Source organism: Apium graveolens, chromosome 8 (assembly GCF_009905375.1).
Source record: "Apium graveolens cultivar Ventura chromosome 8, ASM990537v1, whole genome shotgun sequence".
NCBI lineage: Eukaryota > Viridiplantae > Streptophyta > Magnoliopsida > Apiales > Apiaceae > Apium > Apium graveolens.
Window position 1 is genome coordinate 9,933,195 of NC_133654.1, and position 20,199 is coordinate 9,953,393.

The window sequence follows — 20,199 nt, forward strand, 5'->3', positions numbered from 1 at the left end:
TAATATAAAAAGATGTGCAACTTCATTCTTAATTTGATAATTAAAATTTATAACAAATTTTAAATAATGTTTCATTACGAAGTTCTATATAAGGGGGCCATGGATAAATATTAGCCTGAAAAAAGAATGAGATAAATATTAGCCCAAAAGAAGCTTAAATAAACAATCCAAAGCCCAACTTAAATTGGACTCATCTTGGCCCAAAACAAAACATGGGCCTATATATCCAAACATGTAAGTTGAATCAACTATGTATCCAAACAAATATGTTAAATTAAGGCTGTCATCCCAGATTATAAGTTGACCCGAGATTTATTAGAACATCATTTAAGTCAAATTAGTAAAAAAATTTAAGTTGAATCAAAATATCCTGTTTTTTATTGATTTATGTAAACGAATATTGTATCGAAAATTTTGCGTAAACCGGAACTTGGGATATATAAATATCCACGTTAACAACTTCAATCTTCCCGGGTTGAATTTGAAATGGCAGGTGAACCCAAGAGGAGAAAGCTCGATCATAAACCCTCCCGCAGGTACCTATACATACATATATATTTATTTATTGTAATTTTCTATATTAATTTTTGAATTGTTGTAATTTTTAATTTTGTTTTATGAAGTGTTTAGATTTTATAGGCTGTGGTAAATATTAGGGTTTCATATGTATATATATATATATATATATATATATATATATATATATATCTGTATGTAATGTAGTAATCAAGAAAATTTGAAGTCGTTGTGTAAATTTGGGGGTTGATGTTTTGTTCGATTAATTTAATTGTGTTTCGATTGTTTTAGGATTTAGTACTTATTTGCCACGGTTATTGAATGCAGAACAATTTAGTTAATTGGTGAATTTACTAGAAGGTGTTGCTAAAGTAATTGTAGTACAATATTTTAAAAGGGTTTATAGGGAAAATGCCGGGAAGTTTCGCTTATAATGCAGAAATAGGGGTCGGATTAGGATGTACTGGACATGTGTGCAATGGCGACAGTCATGTGTGTAGCAGTACTAATGTTTAGGTCCAAGGACTGAAATTAGCTCGGAAGTTATGTTTGTTTCAAGTGTTCTTGATTTAAAGTTATGTTTGTTTCAAGTGTTCTTGATTTAGAATTGGTTCGATTGTATTCACTATAGATCAAAGTGATGTTACAGCTTTTAGTTGCTTTATGATCATATATCTCGTATTCTGGTGTATTATAGTATCAGCTTAATATCTTCTTCTGATTCTTACTGTAGTTGCTCTTTTCTTTGAACTTTAGCTACGGAATAATATGGGGATTGTTGATACGAAGAGGTAGATATTAGGGAGAGTCCTTAAAGTGGTAGATACCAGACACTGCCTAGTGGAAATTAATATTCTTCTTTATAAAAAATAAAATGAAAATGAAAATGAAAATAAAAAGAGCATATGGAAATTCAGCTTATTGCCAAACAATATTCTTGTTTGAGAGTTCAGGCAAGGATTGACCACCAGGCACCGACTGAACTAATGAAGCAACATCTAACTTGATGTTCGTTTCTTAAAACCAGTAGAACAAGCTTTAGGTGAATGGGGTGGAAAAGCATGGCAGCCTGACTATTATACTCAGTTATAATACTATTGCACTATGTGTTGATCCACGTGATAAATCTGTTAGTGGACCATTAGGGAGTAATGTACTGATTTTTCAAAAATGAAAAGAGTTGGTACTTATCTGAGATAATTTTTGTCCAAAACTAGAACATTTCACAGATTATTTTTTTCCCTAGAACTTTCTAATAATGTAACCAATCCTTCTACATAACAACTAACTAGTGAAGGAACAATGGAATGTTTTACAGCGATTAACTTATATTGTGCCTTTTACTTCCATACAAATATTGTGCATTATTTAATGTCTCACTGTTTGACTTAGGCAGTCCTCAGTAGCAATTTAGTTAAATAGATTTTGAACAACAATATCTTATTCAAATCAAGAAAAACAACACCAGAATTATCCTCTTGTTATGTGCACCATTTTCCTGAAGTTGTATCTATGTTTCTTTCAGTCCATTCACTACCATGAAATTTAATTTTAAAGTAGAGCTGACAAGATTTCGTGTTACAGAACTGCATCTTCATCAGATGAAAAGCAAAAAACATTTGCACCACCACCAAGGAGACCGATGGTATTGTTTTTTATTTTGTTAGTTGTAGTTATAATCATCAAGTAATCCATTAACATTGTGTTATGCAATTGATCATGCGCAGACTAATGTGGTTCAAAATAGGGGCGTCGATCCACAAATTCAGCAGTCAAAAGATTCTGCAGTAGCACAGGCACAACAGGACGGTTGCGTGGGAAACTTTAAAATCTTCAAAAGTTATGTTTAGGCCTAAGGACTAAAATTAGCTCAAAAGTGATATTTGTTTTAAGTGTCCTTGATTTAGTGTTGGTTTGATTGTGCTTACTAGAGATCAAAGTGATATCACCGCTTTATTTGCTTTATGATCGTGTAGTTCTTTTTTTATAGTATCAACCTAATCTCTTATTCTGATATTTATTGTAGTTTCTTTTACGGAATAATGTGGGGATTCTTAATACGGAGAGGTAGACGTCAAGGGCAGTCTTTAAAGTGGTAGATACTGTTTCAGTTACTTCCGCTGCAAACTTTAGTGGAAATTAATATTCTTCTTAAAAAAAATGAATTAATGAAGTAACATCTCACTTGATGTTCGTTTCTTAAAACCAATAGAACAAGCTTTAGGTGAGTGGGGTGGAAAAGCATGGCAGCCTGAGTATTATTACGCAGTAATAATATTATTGTACTATGTGTTGATCTACGTGATAAATCTGTTAGTGGACTATTAGGTAGTAATGTATTGATTTACCAGAATGAAAAGAGTTAATAGTTATCCGAGTTAATTTTTTTCCAAAGCTAGAACAGTTTACAAATTATTTTTTCCCTAGAACTTTCTAATAGTGTAGCCTATCCTTCTATGTAACTAACAAGTGAAGGATCAATAGAATTTTTTACGAAGATGAACTTATATTTTGCCTCTTAAGTCCATACAAATATTGTGCCTTTTTTAATGTCTCGCTGTTTGACATAGGCAGTGCTCAGTAGCAATTTAGTTGAATAGATTTCGACCAACAAAATCTTATTCAAATCCAGAAAAACAAGCAACTTACACTGGAATGATCCACTTGTTGTGTGCATAAATTTCCTGAAGTTGTATCTATGTTGGTAACTATGTTTCTTGCAGTTCAATTGCTACCGTCAAATGTAATTTTATGTAGAGCTGACAAGTTTTCGTGTTACAGGACTGCATCTTCATCAGCTGAAAAGCAAAAATCATTTGCACCACCACCAAGAAGACCAACGGTATTGTTTTTTATTTTGTCAGTTTTAGTTATAACCGTCAAGTAATCCAATAACGTTGTGTTATGCAATTGGTCATGCACAGACTAATGTGGTTCAAAATAGGGGAGTTGATGATCATGCACAGACTAATGTGGTTCAAAATAGGGGCGTCGATGATCATGCACAGACTAATGTGGTTCAAAATAGGGGCATCGATCCAAAAATCCAACAGGCAAGAGATTGTGCAGTAGCACAGGCACAACAGGACAGTTGCATGGGAAATTTCAAAATCTTCGATTCTCCATTTGGAAATTTTCTTGTTCCAGTAATTCCAACACGTGAGGAACTCAGCAGATAGTTTTCTTTCTTTTAATCTGTCAAACCTGCATTTTGGACATTTTACTCATTTTACTCATTTTAGTGTAAAATGAATGTCATTGGCTACTTGTGACCATAATTTAGTTGTCTATGGATCCCATTTTTGTAGTTTTTTTCAGCAATTTTCTATGTTATTGTTTCCAGTATATACGATATCGTTAGTTGACCTTGTATTCCCTTTTTACTATGCACTTATTGTATTTTGGTATTTGATAGATTTTTAAGATTAGGCTGATGACCAATTATATCATTGTTAGCACCTTGTAAAATATTGACAAAACTCTGGTCATTTGAAAGGAGTTCAGCTTTAATAGCTCGAAACGTTTGTGCATTCTGATTTGGACCTATGTCCTCTGTTTGTGTAAATATAAATAGGAATCTGATCAGGAAAGTTTTTATTGGGAGAACATTTGTTTTGCGCTCTTTAAAAAGTATAGTGGAGAACAATAGAATATAAAAATGTGCAGATACCGTAAATATGTTTTTCATAGAGCGCGACCATATATACATGTATGTAATAAATCTTAGACTTGCTAATATTAGATTTAAATATATGAAAAAGCAAGGATTAGGAAAATCAGATTAAAATATGTAAATAGTGAGAAAAGTTGGTAGGAAATCACTTTCATTGTTAGTATAATGAATTAGTCAAATGATGATTTTGTTTTGTTCACTGACATTTGTAGCTCTGGTGCAACATTAGTATTTCATATTCCCTGTATCCCACCTAATTGTTATCGTTTAGTGTCCGGCACACATTTTAAAATGAATAAAAAATATAGTTTTATAATTTTTTTTAAAAAAGTTTATTTTTCTGAATAAAAGTTTAAATATTTTATTTTTATTCAGAAAAAAAAAATTTAAAAAATAATAAAACTATATTTTATATTCATATTAAAATGCGTGTCGGCACTCTTTTAGAAACGGTGACTATTGGCCGGAATCGGAGTACTATTTTTCATATGTTATTGCTTATCCTATGTATAATGATTTGTGTCATGCTTGAAAATAGTGACAATCAGGCAAATGTGAGATACAAACAACATATCACATGATTAGGTTGCAAGTTGTGGTGGTTACCATTATAGTAGTTTTGAATGTGGACAACCAGAAAGGTTTGGAATGTGTCATCATGACAGGGCTGTACAAATAAACCGCTCAATCGCATCCAACCGTTGAACCGTTCGCCACCCGAACCGCATTTGCGGATAATCGCGAAATACGGATTGGTTGTGGATTTAAATTTTAAAAACCGCTCATTCACGGTTTGGATGCGGTTTTAAATTCTTGAAAATCGCAAAATCGCAACCGCAACCGCAACTCACAACATATATTTATAATAAAATATATTTCCAAAAATATAGTTGATATCATAAAAATTAATAAGTATACACATTTATCAACTAATCTTAGATTAATGTTAAGAATTCGTTTATAAAATTCACAATCATTATAAGATATATAACCAAACAAATGAAAAATATAATCAAAATGTAATTTTTTTTATCCTTTTCTTTTTTCTTTTCTCTCGCCCCCACATTTTTGTATGTTTTTAATATCTTTACTCCACACGAAACATTAGTTTATATTTTATTTTTAAATGTAATTTATCACGTAACTTAAACTTCAATTTATTAATATTTCGAATTTACTTTTTTATAAATTATTAATTATTTTAAAATAAGTGGTTGAACCGCAAATCGATCCGCAATAACCGCAAATTCGCAACCGCAAATGACGCGGTTAACCGCAACGTTGCGGATGACAATTTATTAAAACCGCTCTTCGCGATTTGGTTTAACTTTTACCCCAAAACCGATCCGATCCGAACCGCGTACACCCCTACTCTACTCATGGACTCCAATTATAGAATAGTACTCCTATAATAACATGGTTGTTCGGTATCAACAATTTATGTTTTCAAGGAGATGGAATTATTGGAACATATCTATCAAGTCCTTTAGTAGTAGTTTTCAAATCAGAGAAAGAGACAATATTATTGCACCTCTCAATCAGGCTTCTTTGTTTTTTGGTTCCTCTCTTTCTCAAACCCTTATGTACAAGTTATAGAGTAATATATGCATGACACTATACCTTCCATTTTGCCCTTCGAAAAGGTTCTTTGTGTTCGAAGTAGAGGTAAGGTATGCGACTACTCTCTCGTATCCTACTTTAGAGTGATCCGATGTATAAACTATATTTCGGATCTCGTATTTTACTTCGAATGAGATATTGTACTTTAAAATGGGATATTACGTATATTCCATTTTCAGATAGTATATTTCGAATCTTGTATCCTACGTATATTTCCTAATATGTAGAGTGTAGACAGTGTTTTAAAAATTCCTGATTTTTAAAAAAATCTCAATTAATCCCCGATTAATTCTTAAAAAATATTTGGCCGATCTATTTTTTGAAATTTGATTAATATTTATAAATTATTTTTGAATTATATATTTCATAATAAATAAAGTAAATATATTAAATATTATTAAAATATCTAAATATATTCGATTTCTGTTCCGAATAATCTCTCTGATTAATAGCCGATTTGTCAATTAATCCTAATCAGTACCTAGAGCGATTAGTACCGATTACCAATTTTTACGATCACGAGTGTAGGCAAAAAGAAAATTCATATTCTCACATTCCATATGAATTTAAAATGCAAAGAATGGTATGAATCACTCGTGCAGATTCCACCCTTTTAAGGAAGTTTATTCGTTCTTGTATTATTCAACTGTTTAACGTGTGTCATTTGACTTTTTTGCACATAATTTTAAGTTTTTTGACTGTATATATAAAATAATTTTTTTTTATTTTTTTTTTCTAAATTAAAATTTTAATTATATATTTTTATTCACAAAAAGAAAAAATTAAAAATTATTATTCTAACTATACTTAAAATATTTAGAAGTGTGCGTATAAAAGTCAAATATCATATAATAAAAAACAGAGGGAGTATCAAATAATGACACAAGATGGATCCTACTAATTGGACCCAAACACATGTGGGTGTCTTTGTCGCATTTGTTAATAGTCTTTGTACAATTATATGTACATGAGGTTCGGCCATTTGTTTAACTTAGCACATGAAAGTTAGCATCAAGCTTGATTTAGTTAAAATAGTTAAATAATTGAGCTAACTATAAAGGAGGGATTGACAATTTCGGCCGCAGGTGTTAAAAAAATTATAAGATTTTATTAGGAACTTATTTTATTATTTTAAATTTTTAGATGAATTAGTTACTTATTATGATATCAGAGCTCAAGGAGATTTTATGTATATTGATATTGGTTATATTTGTCATTATCAGTTGTAGTGAAATATATTCTTACGATTGAGGAATAGTGTCAAAAATGATAAGATAGACTGTCTACTTAACAGTTAACAAGGAAGCGTGTGTTCGTATATGTAAGATAGACAATTTCAGATCAAGTTAAAAACATCTAAAAACTAAATAAAATGTACTTAGCAAAAATAACAATTCATTTTGAATCAGTTTTTGAGTTTAACACGTTCGAAGTCCCAATTATTATTTTTTCAGTAAAGCGGATTAAGAATCGAGTTCGAGTTTAATATGCGACACTTTCCTAGCATTGTATCCCGTCGGTGGCTCAACGAGGAACAAATCTAACTAGTAATTGATGATGTGAAGTTTCGAACCCTACTTGGCTTTCAACAAATGACAAATTGACATTTTGTATATGCTCGAGCCTGGGGGACCTTTACTTGCAATATATATCTTCACCAAAAGAATTAAAATTTGATATAAAGTGTATGAAAATAGAAAATAGAAAATAGAACAAGGAAAAATAGATTCATAATCCAAATCATGTCCCAAGCTAATTGATATACACGTGGTACCTTCTGTGGTACACGTGTAACTAGAAACACACGTGTCGTAAAAGTTAATTGACAGTATTTATTCTCAAATTATATTTTATGGGAATTTTGTTTATTGTTAACAAAACTTAATAATGACCAGAAAATAAATTTTTACTTTCGTAGTACTGACAGAGAATTTCAGGTAGTGTCCATTAAAATCGTTAATTAAAATAATATAAAATTATAATTATTTCATTTTTTGAATTTTTAAATGATTACTGTCTTTGTTTTTAAAGAAGTACATTTCAACGGTCACCTAGTTCGTACTTAAATATAATATAAACTATGCGAATTTTAACAAGTTATTGCATAGATTTTCGTGTATAACTCCAATAATACTATTTATCCGGACTCTTAAATTATATAATATTTATATTTAAAATTTCTCAATAACAAAAATTTAAATAAAAATATCTGCAAGTAGATATTTTAAAAGTTATGTAATGGCTGTATAGGGGAGAGAAGAGTCCCCTGGGAATTTAAGAGCTCGTTGAAGCTCTATTTCTTTCAACTCTATTTATATTTTGATTTAAGATCTTATTCTATCTTATTTCATACTATTTATATCTTGATTTAAGAATTTGTTTAGAGAGTATATTAGAGATACTCTAATAATCTCTTAACTTTTTTGACTAACATCAACAAATCGAATTATTCGTTAAACTCTTCTGATTCGTTCGAGTTCGAACTCGATAAACTCGTCCAATAAGCTTCTCGAACTCGAGTTCGAACAACATTTCTTGTCGGATAATCTTAACGAACCGAACCGAACTTTTAAGGTGTTCGACTCGAGTTCGGTTCTTTTCGACTCGAGTTTGGTTCGTTCATTAAGCTCGAGTTCAGTTCGGAAAAAATAGTATATTTATAATATTATATGTATAAATAATATATGTATTATTAATTATATGTATTATTAATTATATATATTAATTATATTTTATAATAATTTCAAATAAATATTTTATTTATGAAAAAATATATAAATAATATTTTAATGATCCAATTTTTTTTATTATAATTTTAAATAATATAAAAATATTAATAAATACCCGTACAGGGTTGTAAAGCTAGTAATAATAAAAAAGAAAGAGGTCGAGACTTTCGGCCACTAAGAGTCGATGGAAGTAAGGGAGATAATTTTAGAATTTTGGTGGAGGGATTTTGTTATCAACTATTTCTCTACCGAGTTCTAGAAATTGAAAAATATTATTTAAATTATTTTTTTTAAGAAAATAATATTTAAAAAAATGAATTTAATGTTTCTACGTACGTAATTACATAACTGAGGTAACTATTTTTTTAATGTGAATATATGAAGATAATAAATATAATTATAATTTTTTTTTAAATTATAACATTATCATTAAAATGAAATATGTCAGATAAACTCCCTAACAAGATATTTAGATCTATTTTTTAAAACATATTTGTGAAGACAAAATTGTTTTCCATAGTTATTTGAGCACCCCTTTCCGAATGAAATGGATAATTAGACAACATCCCCAATTTTATGTTACTAAAACTGAATTTAATATTATAATCATCTCAATCATCCCTAATTACCTAATTATTCTTCTAATATATAAAGACAAAAATATGTAAGAAAAAAAACACATTTATAAACTCAATAAATTTCCTTAAAAACACTCTCTCATTTTCAGACACACTTAAAAAACACCCAAACACTCCCCTAACCTATACACACACCTATACATACAAACACACACACACACACACACTTTCTCTCCGGCGACTTTTCCGATCTTTCTCCGATGGGCAAGCTGGCGGCAACTACCACCATACTCTGCGCCGCCGCGGCTACCGCCGCCGCCGTTCTTATAATCCGGCACCGTATGAAGAGCTCCGGAAAGTACGCCAAGACGGCGGCGATACTTGATGAGCTGGCGAAAAATATGGAGACGACGGCGTCGAAGCTCCGGCAAGTGGCGGATGCGATGAGTGTGGAGATGCATGCTGGGCTTGCTTCAGAAGGTGGAAGTAAGCTGAAGATGCTTATTAGTTTTGTTGATAATCTTCCTACTGGGTAAGATTCTTCAAATTTTGATTATTTTGTTTGTATATTTGTGTGTATGTTTTTGTGTTTTTGGGTTTATTTTGGTATTTTAGGATGTGGGTGTGTGTTGGTTTTGGTGATAGTGTGGTAAGTTTTGAGCTTTTTTGGATTTAGAAGATGCTTATTAGTCTTGTTGATAATTCATGATTTTTTTTTGTGTGTGTATATTTGTGTGTTTTTGGGTTTGTTATGGTGTTTTAGGATGTGGGTTTGTGTTGGTTTTTGTGATAGCGTTGTATATTTTGAGCTTTTATGGATTTTTAAGATGCTTATTAGTCTTGTTCAAATTTCAATTTCCTTGAATGGATATATGTGTGTATATATTTTTTTTGTTTTTGGGTGTGTTTTGGTGTTTTAGTATGTGGGTGTGTGTTGGTTTTGGTTATCGCGTTGTAAGTTTTGAGCTTTTTGGGATTTGTATGTGTGTGTTAAAGTGTTTAAATGAATGTGTTTAATTATAATGTTTAAGTTTGTGTTGTTATTGATATGATTGAGTTATGTTGATTAATTAGATTTAGTTAAGATTCTTTTTTGTGAAGTGATTAAAATTCCTAATTGAAAGTGCTTGAATTTTGTAATTTGCGTTTTAGTTAGGTCGAAAATCTTGTGAGTGTGTGAAAGTTTGTGTTTTCTGGTGGTGTTAATTGATTGAGTTTGTGCTGAAGAATTAGGTTTAGTTAAGAATCTTTTTTGTTGTATTTTAAGTGATTACGATTCTCGATTTGAAGTGCTTTGAATTTTGTAATTTTGGGTGTTTTGATTAGGTTGATAATCTAGGAAGCATGTGAATTCATGTGTTTTGTGGTGGTTTTAGTTGATTGAGTTTGTATTGAAGGATTAAATTTAGTTAAGAATTTTAGCCTAGAAATTAAGATTCTTCATTTTGAAGTGCTGTGAAATTAGTTATTTTTTTGCTTTGTTTTAATTCATATTGTTAGTTTTATATTCTGCATTTTTTGAAATTTTATGGGATAAATTTGGAATATGTTCGGATTGGTTTTTATTGAAAGGTAAACCTTGAACATATTTTCTTGATATGTGAACTTCTCCTAGAACAAAGGGAGAAAAAGGTGCTTGTGCTTTTTTGTATATATATGTATGTGTTTATAGTGTGTGAATGTGTTTGATTTGGTTTTGTGATGAGTAGTTAGGTTTAGTTAAGATTGCTGAATCTTGATGTAAAGTGGTTTGAGTATGTACTTTTATTAATAGATTCTTTTTTTTTGTAATAATGATGATAAAAGAAGTTAAAGTTAATGATTTTGGTTTTAGTAGAAGTTGTATGGATAACCTTTGAAATTCTTAGTATGGATTTGCTTGAAACATAAACCCTTTTACGTAATGTTGTTGATACTTCAACAAAAAACATATTTTTTTTTGTGTGGACTTTCCCTGAAAAGTGGGAAAAAGTTTTCGTGCAATGGCAGGCTCCTACAATTTTGTTGTATGTGTATATATGTAAGATTCAGAATTTATTTGGGGGTTCTTTGATATTTTATGTCGAACCCTAGAGGTCTAGACCCTAGTACAATTTTTTAGCTGGGAAAAAAAATCTGAACATCCTTTTGAGATTATTCAAGCGGCGATTTAAAATAAAGGTATCAAAATGTTTACTTTTATGAATTATCGAGGTGACAAGAGGGCTGAACTATTCATGGAACTTCATTAATTCGGGGTCAGATACTTTAAAAGTAGCAAATGGAATGATATAACTTTATGTTGGACTTTTAATTATGTTACGGTGACTTCTTAAAGACAGAGAGAGATCTGATTTTATCTGTTTCAGTTTTTGGCTTAGATTACCCTACTGTTTTTCCGTTTTTATTCGTTGTTTGTTTTTTTTTGGCATGTAGTGCGTGAGCATACATACACACTCTATCATTCTCTCTCGACATGCATGTAATATTAACATTAAGCTACTGTATCTCTCAACACGAGTTTAACGAGAAGAATATACAACGATAAGCATGGAAGCCATGACTTGGGAGTACGTCTACTGTGAAGAGAAGTCATCATCTTGTTGAATGGAAAAAATGTGGAAGTAATCATTACCGACAGTCAAATTAAATGATAATTTTTTTTTACTTAATTTTAGGAAGATCTTTGAGTTTAGTGAAAACAAATTCGGTCTTGCTAATCTTTCCATGTGATCACAATAGAAAATTGCTAGTACATAATGTAAAATGAATTGTTAAATGTCTATTGTGTATGTAGACTGGTAATTTTTACTATTTGGCGATTTCTCAATTCATGGAGCTGACACATAAATTGAATTTGAATGACTATTCAAATTCAATTTCTGTTATTAGGTTTAACAAGTAATAATCATCTGTTATCTCTTGTTCATGGTGATGATTTAATTTTTCGTCATTATTTCCTTCTTTACCTGGGCTAATATACTTATGTGACACCAATGCGCTTTGCCTACCTGTATTTTCATATACCTAAATCTGGTGCAAAATGCTTACTCTAAATGTGTCTCTGAGCTTTACCTTTTCCTATCCAGGGATGAGAAAGGATTATTTTATGCACTGGACCTTGGCGGGACAAATTTCCGCGTTCTTCGTGTACAGTTGGGTGGGAAGGAAAAGCGTGTTGTTAAGCAAGAGTTTGATGAAGTCTCGATTCCTCCAAATTTAATGGTCGGGACATCTGATGTAAGTACTGGTTACCTAGTTGTTGATAAGATGTTTGGCTTTGCAGATTGATTTATGAACTGAACATTTCAGTGATTGGCAGGCATTATTTGATTTTATTGCTACTGCGCTTGCGAAATTTGTTGCCACTGAAGGTGAAGATTTTCATCTATCCCCTGGTAGACAAAGAGAGCTGGGTTTTACCTTTTCGTTTCCAGTTAAACAACTGTCAATTGCATCGGGAACTCTCATTACATGGACAAAAGGCTTTTCTATAGAAGACGCGGTTAAATTCCATTTATCTTTTTTATTTTGCGTAGTTTTATGCTCTATTGTTTTGCTTTAGAACATTTAAGTACCACCATTAAATTCAAGATCTGATTAAATCATATCATTAGCAGAGATAAATGTGGGGTATATGCAGATGAATTGATCATGTTAAATTCTTTGTTTCGGTATATTATTTAGCCAATGTCTGTTTACATTGTAGATTTTTTTCCTATATTAACTATAACAGCTTCAGTTTCAAGTTTCTGCCCAAGAAATATGTATTCTGGATCTACTTTTAGTTCATACCAGATGACAAAATGACATTGAGAAATGACACTAGAGAATGGAGCTGAGTAGAAAAATGAAAATAGAATAGCAAGGTACTTGGTATCGGAGCATGCGTAATTGTGCTTGGAGTTGAATAAGCCTCCTGGGTGGCTAGTGGGCACCACCAAACATGTGATCCGCTGAAAATTTGATCTATACATCATCTTGTGTTGGTCCGCTTGATACTGGATGTTTCATGTGATCCTCGTATAACTGTTTTCGTTATTGTCTGTTATATTAGTCTATAAGCATCGAGAAGCATGCAAAGTGAACTGTATGTGCTAAAAAAGCTGAAACCTTGTAGTACTTGTTTCATTGTTTGTAATAACCGAAGCTTGAGCTTTACTAAAAATGTATGCTATAGGTCCTCTAAAAGCTGAATTTCCAGTATTTCTTTATATAAGATTCTATGGGTTTTGCTATCTGACTTCGTGCTACATGTCATTTTTGAACATCTCTGTATCCTAATATTATCTTTCCTGTGCAATGTTATAGATCGGAGAGGATATTGTGGCTGAGTTATCAAAAGCAATTGAAAGAGTTGGTCTTGATATGCGTGTGGCTGCTCTTGTAAGTTCTTATCCCAAATTACTGTTCAGTACCTCGCTGCTTTTTTGTAATGTATACCATGGTTTCCAGTTGCACATATTTTCATTTTTATGTTTATATATATTCTTTGTAATACAGGTCAACGATACAATTGGAACCTTAGCAGGGGGAAGATACAACAACCCAGATGCCATTGCCGCTGTGATTTTGGGTACCGGAACTAATGCAGCATATGTAGAGCGGGCTCAAGCAATACCCAAGTGGCATGGTCTGCTGCCTAAATCTGGAGAGATGGTTAGGTGTTTTCAGTTATCAAAACTATTTTTGTTTATTGTAGTAAGCATATTATCTATTTGTGCTTCAGACATCTACCAGGTCCATGTATCTGTTACTTGGTCATTGATTATTTGATTACCTTTTAATTTAAGGTTATTAATATGGAGTGGGGTAACTTCCGGGCATCACATCTTCCACTTACAGAGTATGATCATGCTTTGGATGTTGAGAGTTTGAATCCTGGCGAACAGGTTGCCCTTTGCTCAAGTTTTATAGGCCATTACATGATTTTCTGTATCAATGGAAATTGATGTCACTCTGATAGTCCTCTATGACTTTTTGCTGCAGATATTTGAAAAAATCATTTCTGGCATGTATCTGGGAGAGATTGTGCGCAGAGTCCTGTGCAGGATGGCTGAAGAAGCTGCCTTTTTTGGTGATATCGTACCTCCAAAACTAAGGACTCCCTTTATATTGCGGTATTGTCTTTATCATTCTTTACTGCTAGTGTATAAGCCTAGTTCCCTGATCATGCTAAATCTGATATTATGACTTGCCGCTCAAATTTACACTGCCACAATCTGTACATTAATCAGTTAATCTACTTGTATTCGGCCTGTAGTCGGAACTGCTGACTATGTTCTGTAAATTTGTAAACGTAAGGAGCTTTGATAGTAAGAATGAAGAATTTTACATATTTGAGTCCATGGAGAGTTCTTCCTCTTTACCCATTCCATGTTATAATACTTGTAACCTATATATGAATACTTTTCATAAATACTGACAGAAGATATAGAGTCATTGTTAGCGTGCATCTATTATAGTGGTCTTGCACATGATGTTCCATTGAATGTGTATTTTTACTATTCAATCCTAACTTCTAAAAAGTTCGCATGTTCTTTGCTTGACCATTACACATTGATCTTCAATTATACCAACATTATAACTATATGTGCAGGACTCCTGTCATGTCTGCGATGCATCACGACTCATCTTCTGATCTCAAAGTGGTTGGGACCAAGCTCAAGGATATTTTAGAGGTGAGTTCCCTGTGTTGACCACAACCGTCTTGGGGTGAAGTTGTGAACCTCATAACCTTATCCCTGTATTTTATGAATCATATTGTACAATACTGAAGAATAAGATACATACAGATAAAAGAAAAAACTTATAGACATAGTTAAAAAATATGTGGTTACAACATATCTATCGTGGAACAAGTAGATATGTAAGCATATTAGCTTGATCATAATTATAATGATTCAAATATATATTGTAGCTTACATACACATACAAGTTATAATTATTTAAGTAGTAGCTAGGATGATATAGATCAGATACTTGATGACACTTGGAGTGAACACATGCTTAAGTAAAACTGTAATTCTTGTATCTGTGTGAAAGCTGGCTCTTAAAATTTCCCTTCTCTTGGCTCATGATTTAAAAAGTTTAATAAGCAGTTTTTAATTATTAATAATGAACTGGTTCAGGTATCAATAAAGCCGTTTGCAAGTATAATCATCAATTTTAATAGAAGTATAATTTTTTAAATAATACATGCGTTAGAATGCCATTTTATGCATGACATGCAATACCCAGGGACGGAGCCAGAAATGAGAGGCTGCAGGGGCGAAATTTTTTTCGGTGTAACTAATATATTTTTATAATTGATAATATATTAAATAAATCAATAGAAGTTATTTTTAACAATTTCAATGTACAAATATATTTGAATTCACGTATCTGAATTCATAATTATTGTAAATATCAATAATTTTACTACTATATTTATAAAATTTATATATTTTTGAGGGGGCAGAATTTAGAAATAACGATATTTTGATACTAAATATATTAATATATAATTTTTTTCTGTAAATTTTAATACTAATTTCATGATTATACTGGGGTTTGGGGTGGCGGCCGCACCCACCTGCCACCCCTTGCCTCCGTCCCTGGCAATACCTGTATTAAATTTATTTTGTTGGGCGGTGTGTCTTGTACAATACATCTGTGTGTTGTTTAACAATGCAACTTATTTATCTCCTTTACTCAATTATTGTTCTTTTTGTGATAGATTACCAATACATCCTTGAAAACAAGAAGAGTAGTTGTAGAGGTCTGTGATATTGTTGCTTCTCGAGGGGCCCGCCTTTCAGCTGCTGGGATCTTGGGTATCCTCAAGAAGCTAGGAAGAGATGTAGTAAAGGATGGGGAAAAGCCTACTTCAGTAATATCACTAGATGGAGGACTATTTGAACACTACGCCAAATTCAGAGATACAATGGAGAGCACCTTGAAGGAGTTGCTCGGGGAGGCTGGTGATTCCATTGTCATTGAGCATTCTAATGATGGTTCGGGCATCGGAGCTGCCCTCCTAGCAGCCTCTCATTCACAATACCTTGAAGTTGAGGAGCCTTAATCTTCGGGCCGGTTTACTTGAAAAGGAAGAAGCTTTACATTTGGTTCTTGTAAATTTTCCCACTTCCTTCATAACCCCCCGAGCTTTCAATGTGTATCTTTCATTAGTTAAGAATCATGCCAGAACCTTGATCTATGATCGCATGAGCTTGTAACCAAGCCGGTGTGTTTAAATATGCTGTTGTAGAGTAGAGCGCAGCAAGATTTTGCAGAAAAACTTGGCCAAGACATACCTGCCTTCCCCTTCCAAGGGGGATGGTACATATGTAAGTTAATTTTCTTGAGCATGGAGAAATAAAATTGTGGGATTGATGGAGGCGTTTTAGCTTATTTTTGTTGCCAAATAATTTAGACTGATGACTGATCAAACATGCATCTAATATTTAAGTCCTTATATGGAAGTTCTTAGGTTTACAAGGAGTTATTTATACTATAGGAACTTGTATGTATTTATACTTGGAACTAATAATTTATACTTGTATGCATTTATACTTGTAGAACTAGCCAAAGCCCCTTTACTAAAGACTATCAACACTAGTTAAGCTTGTAAGTGAATGGTGTGACTAGCTTAAGGCCTGGAGCTCACTATCATCTTCTACTCGAGTCTTTTTCTGCTGCGACATCACGAGTTCTTGAGAAGGGGGAAAGAGTCTACCTCAATCACATTGTTCATCTCACCATATCCTTTTGAATGGCAAGTTTGTATCAAGATCTTTAAAACTTCTTTCATGCTCGGCCTGGTCGACGGCAATGTGCCTGTGCAGATGATCCCAAGTTTGAAAACGCTTATCATCTCGTTGAGGTAAGAAGGCTCCTTAACATCCCCGTCAATAGCATGGATCATCGGCTTTCCTCTTTTGATATGGTTCCATGCCCATTCCACAAGTGTCATGTCCTTGTCTCCTTCATTTGCTTCTCTTCCGGTCACCAGCTCCAGAAGAATCACGCCAAAACTATATACATCAATCTTCTCGTTCACTCGTACTGAATGAGCATACTCTGCAAAGAAGAACAAAAACAAGAATCAATTAAAAGTCCCAGGGCATCATAAAATTATATGTATACTCGAGTTTGTCAGTTATAGGACTACCAGGGGCTAAGTATCCAAAAGACCCTGCCACCACCGAGACAGAGTTGGAACCTCCATCTTTCTCCAATATCCTGGCTAATCCAAAATCTGCAATTTTAGCATTGAACTCGGCATCCAGCAACACGTTGTTGGATTTGACATCACGATGAATTATAGGGGAAGATGATTCGTGATGAAGATAACACAAGCCTCGTGCTGCTCCTATAGCAATTTGCATCCTATTAGGCCAATCTAAGATCATTTGAGGCATTGCATTTGCGTGTTTGGCTGCTCTTTTATTTCCGTGAAGCCATTCATCTAAACTACCATTTTCCATGTACTGATAGACAACAAGTTTTGAATTCTCACTTGAAATACAACACAGAAGTTTCACAATGTTGACATGTCGAATTGTGCTTAGTACCTCGACTTCTGAATTGAATTCAATCTCGAGCCTCTTGTCCAACTTCTTGCTGTTTCCAATCTTCTTGACTGCTACATATTCACCTGAACGATTGACAGGAACACGATAAACTTTCCCGGATCCACCACTTCCTATTACATTCTCTTCTGTCAAACTAGACAGAATGGTGTTTTCTGTGAAGTTCAATTTCTGGAATGAAGTGAGCTTCCACCTTGAATCTGACACTTGCCTTCTCCTTCGATATAGCAAAATCACATATAGCGAGAAAAGTATAGCTAATATAAACAATGTCACAGAAACAAATATGATAGTGGTCTTGAATTTATGTGAAGTTCCATTAGATTCTCTTGTTTTAGCTCTGGAATTGCAAGTTTTGATGCCTAATGATGGGTCATTTGAACAAAGATCAGTATTGTTCAAGAAGCTGCTAACAAAGGCTCCATTATCATATTCTCCAGGGATTTTTCCGGTTAGATGATTGGATGACAGGTTAAGCGAGGGTAGCATCAAACGACTGAGTTCACTTGGAATTGTACCTGAAAACTCATTCTCTGACAAATCCAAGTCTACAAGTCTAGACAGCGAACCTAACTGAGCTGGAATTGGACCAGAAATATGATTTCGACTGAGGTTTAGCATTGTCAGATATGTCCATATCAAGTTTTTTGGTAGAAATCCAGTAAATTGATTCCTATCAAGCTGTAACTTCTCCAGAAGTGGAAGTGAAGTCAACTCCTCAGGAATTGAACCACTGAACTGATTGTTGCTCGCAACAAACTCCTTCAGATTCTTCCAGGAAGATATCCCAGCAGGAATTTCACCAGAAAATTTGTTGCTATCAATCTCGAGCAAAAGTAAAGTCGAAGATATTTTATCAGGAAGCTGGCCAATGAATGAATTACGGCTTACCATCATTTGTGTTAAATTCAGTGAAGTCCACAAACCATCTGGAAGTTTACCAGAAAACTGATTACCTGAAACATAAAAAACCTTCAAACTAGAGCAATTTCCGAGTGATTTTGGAATTTCACCAGTAAGTTTGTTGTCAAAAACAACAAAACCTCTCAACACCCCATTATAGCATAGATTATCGGTTAAATTCCCAACCAAATTGTTTATAGAAACTTCAAAATTCTCCAGCATCGAAAATCTACCAAAATCTTGTGGCAATTCTCCAGATAGACTATTGTTGTAAAGTCTTATATCTGTCAAAAAAGGGAGTCTAGCAATACTTACCGGAATCTCACCTGATAATTTATTCCAAAACAGTGACAAATCTGATAATTTCGCTAGTTTTCCAATATCTTCCGGGATTGATCCAGTCAAATTATTTACTGACAAATCAAGTACCTCCATTTTCAGAGCTTCTATTGGCCGAGGAATAGGCCCAGAAAGTTTGTTAGCGTAAAGATACAATTCAGTTAAATTCTTTAGCAAAAACAAACTGTCTGGGATTTTCCCACTCAAATCGTTGTCGCTGAAATCCAAAATTTCCAGAGCAGCTAAATTGCCAATGCTTTCAGGTATCTCTCCAATCAAATTCGATCCAGTCATGAAAAGATTCTTCAGTTTTGTCAACTTGGTGAACAAATTTGTAGGCAGTGTCCAAGGTGGTAACTTAGTAAGAGTTGAAAATTCAAGAGCTTCAAGATTTGACAAGTTTCCAATTTCTGGCGCGAAAGAGCCATTGAACTGATTGGCAGACAGTTTAAGAGTCACAAGCTCCGAAAGGAGTCCGATAGCTGCAGGAATGTCTCCTGTGAAGTTATTCCCTCCAAGATTGAGAAAATTTAGTTGAGACAACTTGTTGATATCTCCAGGGATTATGTCCACAAAGTAGTTATCAGAGAGGTCTAAGTGCTGAAGATTGGAACAATTGTAAAGGCCTGTTGGGAATAATCCGGGGATCAAATTGTTCGAAAAATCCAGAACAGTGAGGTTCTTAAGGTCACATATAAAAGGTGGGATTTTTCCAGTTATATCTTTGCTGAATAGGTCAAGTCCAGTAACAGAGTTTTCGTTGCACGTGATCTCCGGCCAGGTACAATGATCACTGGATTTAGAAGCAGACCAGTGATTAAGTGAAACTGGATTTGACCAGAATTGTTTAAGTTGTAGTAAAATGTTTTTCTCATAGTTGTTAGTTTGCTGAGAGTTGGCAAGGAAAGGCAAGGTGATAAGGAAGAAAACAGCAAGGATTTCGAGAGAATTCAGAGTTGTTTTCGACATGATGCGGGAATTTTGTGTACTGGCTACGGACCTCATCGACATGTTAAGGAATCCAGGGTGACAAAGTGGGGATGCAGAACTGATGGTGGTGGAGGAAAATGGATATGGTGGGAGCATAAGTGTGGAAGGAAATGGAAAGTAAGCAAATCACAACTAATATTCAAACATTTGAAATTTCTAGGGGCTTGCTTTGTTATGAATGTGGTCAAATACTAGCGAAGTGTTTGACTAGACTTACGTAAAGGCTAATTTGTTCGTGCAATATTTTCTGTCAAGCTGTCAATATTTGTTAGTGTCTTGTTAATTGTTTCAGCTATTAA

At 33.3% G+C, this 20,199-nt stretch overlaps 3 protein-coding genes across 6 annotated transcripts; 2 read left to right on the top strand and 1 right to left on the bottom strand.

Annotated features, from left to right (window-relative positions):
* Window positions 1-321: 321 nt before the first annotated feature.
* On the top strand, window positions 322-3,868 carry LOC141678547 (uncharacterized). Of its 4 annotated transcripts, none has more exons than XR_012557785.1 (5): window positions 324-536; window positions 2,101-2,161; window positions 2,244-3,220; window positions 3,298-3,358; window positions 3,441-3,868. XR_012557785.1 is itself a non-coding variant. In XM_074484893.1 (5 exons), the coding sequence occupies exons 1-5, from the start codon at window positions 487-489 to the stop codon at window positions 3,693-3,695; spliced, it is 540 nt and encodes a 179-aa protein (XP_074340994.1). In that variant the 5' UTR covers window positions 344-486; the 3' UTR covers window positions 3,696-3,868. The 4 variants fall into 4 exon arrangements, 1 of the variants encoding a protein (XP_074340994.1); XR_012557786.1 differs by having other exon boundaries at window positions 2,244-3,216; XM_074484893.1 differs by having other exon boundaries at window positions 344-536; window positions 2,244-2,354; window positions 3,296-3,358.
* A 5,371-nt stretch (window positions 3,869-9,239) lies between these two features.
* LOC141677945 (hexokinase-2-like) lies at window positions 9,240-16,487 on the top strand. The gene is made up of 9 exons (XM_074484099.1): window positions 9,240-9,648; window positions 12,185-12,335; window positions 12,418-12,600; window positions 13,407-13,481; window positions 13,599-13,754; window positions 13,889-13,987; window positions 14,085-14,215; window positions 14,695-14,776; window positions 15,814-16,487. The coding sequence occupies exons 1-9, from the start codon at window positions 9,377-9,379 to the stop codon at window positions 16,156-16,158; spliced, it is 1,494 nt and encodes a 497-aa protein (XP_074340200.1). The 5' UTR covers window positions 9,240-9,376; the 3' UTR covers window positions 16,159-16,487.
* A 119-nt stretch (window positions 16,488-16,606) lies between these two features.
* On the bottom strand, window positions 16,607-20,048 carry LOC141677944 (uncharacterized). The gene is made up of 2 exons (XM_074484098.1): window positions 17,248-20,048; window positions 16,607-17,156 (listed from the first exon to the last, which is right to left on the bottom strand). Exons 1-2 carry the CDS (start codon window positions 19,994-19,996, stop codon window positions 16,780-16,782), a joined length of 3,126 nt encoding a protein of 1,041 aa, XP_074340199.1. The 5' UTR covers window positions 19,997-20,048; the 3' UTR covers window positions 16,607-16,779.
* Between the last annotated feature and the right edge of the window lie 151 nt (window positions 20,049-20,199).

Excerpts from the sequence above, each read along its gene's own strand:
- LOC141678547 (XM_074484893.1), top strand. The coding sequence starts at position 487 with ATGGCAGGTGAACCCAAGAGGAGAAAGCTCGATCATAAACCCTCCCGC. Across the intron at positions 537-2,100 it reads GATCATAAACCCTCCCGCAG|AACTGCATCTTCATCAGATG; the intron begins GTACCTATACAT and ends TTCGTGTTACAG. Across the intron at positions 2,162-2,243 it reads CACCACCAAGGAGACCGATG|ACTAATGTGGTTCAAAATAG; the intron begins GTATTGTTTTTT and ends GATCATGCGCAG.
- LOC141677945 (XM_074484099.1), top strand. The coding sequence starts at position 9,377 with ATGGGCAAGCTGGCGGCAACTACCACCATACTCTGCGCCGCCGCGGCT. Across the intron at positions 12,601-13,406 it reads GCTTTTCTATAGAAGACGCG|ATCGGAGAGGATATTGTGGC; the intron begins GTTAAATTCCAT and ends GCAATGTTATAG. Across the intron at positions 13,755-13,888 it reads TGCCTAAATCTGGAGAGATG|GTTATTAATATGGAGTGGGG; the intron begins GTTAGGTGTTTT and ends TTTTAATTTAAG.
- LOC141677944 (XM_074484098.1), bottom strand. The coding sequence starts at position 19,996 with ATGCTCCCACCATATCCATTTTCCTCCACCACCATCAGTTCTGCATCC. Across the intron at positions 17,157-17,247 it reads TTTTGGATACTTAGCCCCTG|AGTATGCTCATTCAGTACGA; the intron begins GTAGTCCTATAA and ends TCTTCTTTGCAG.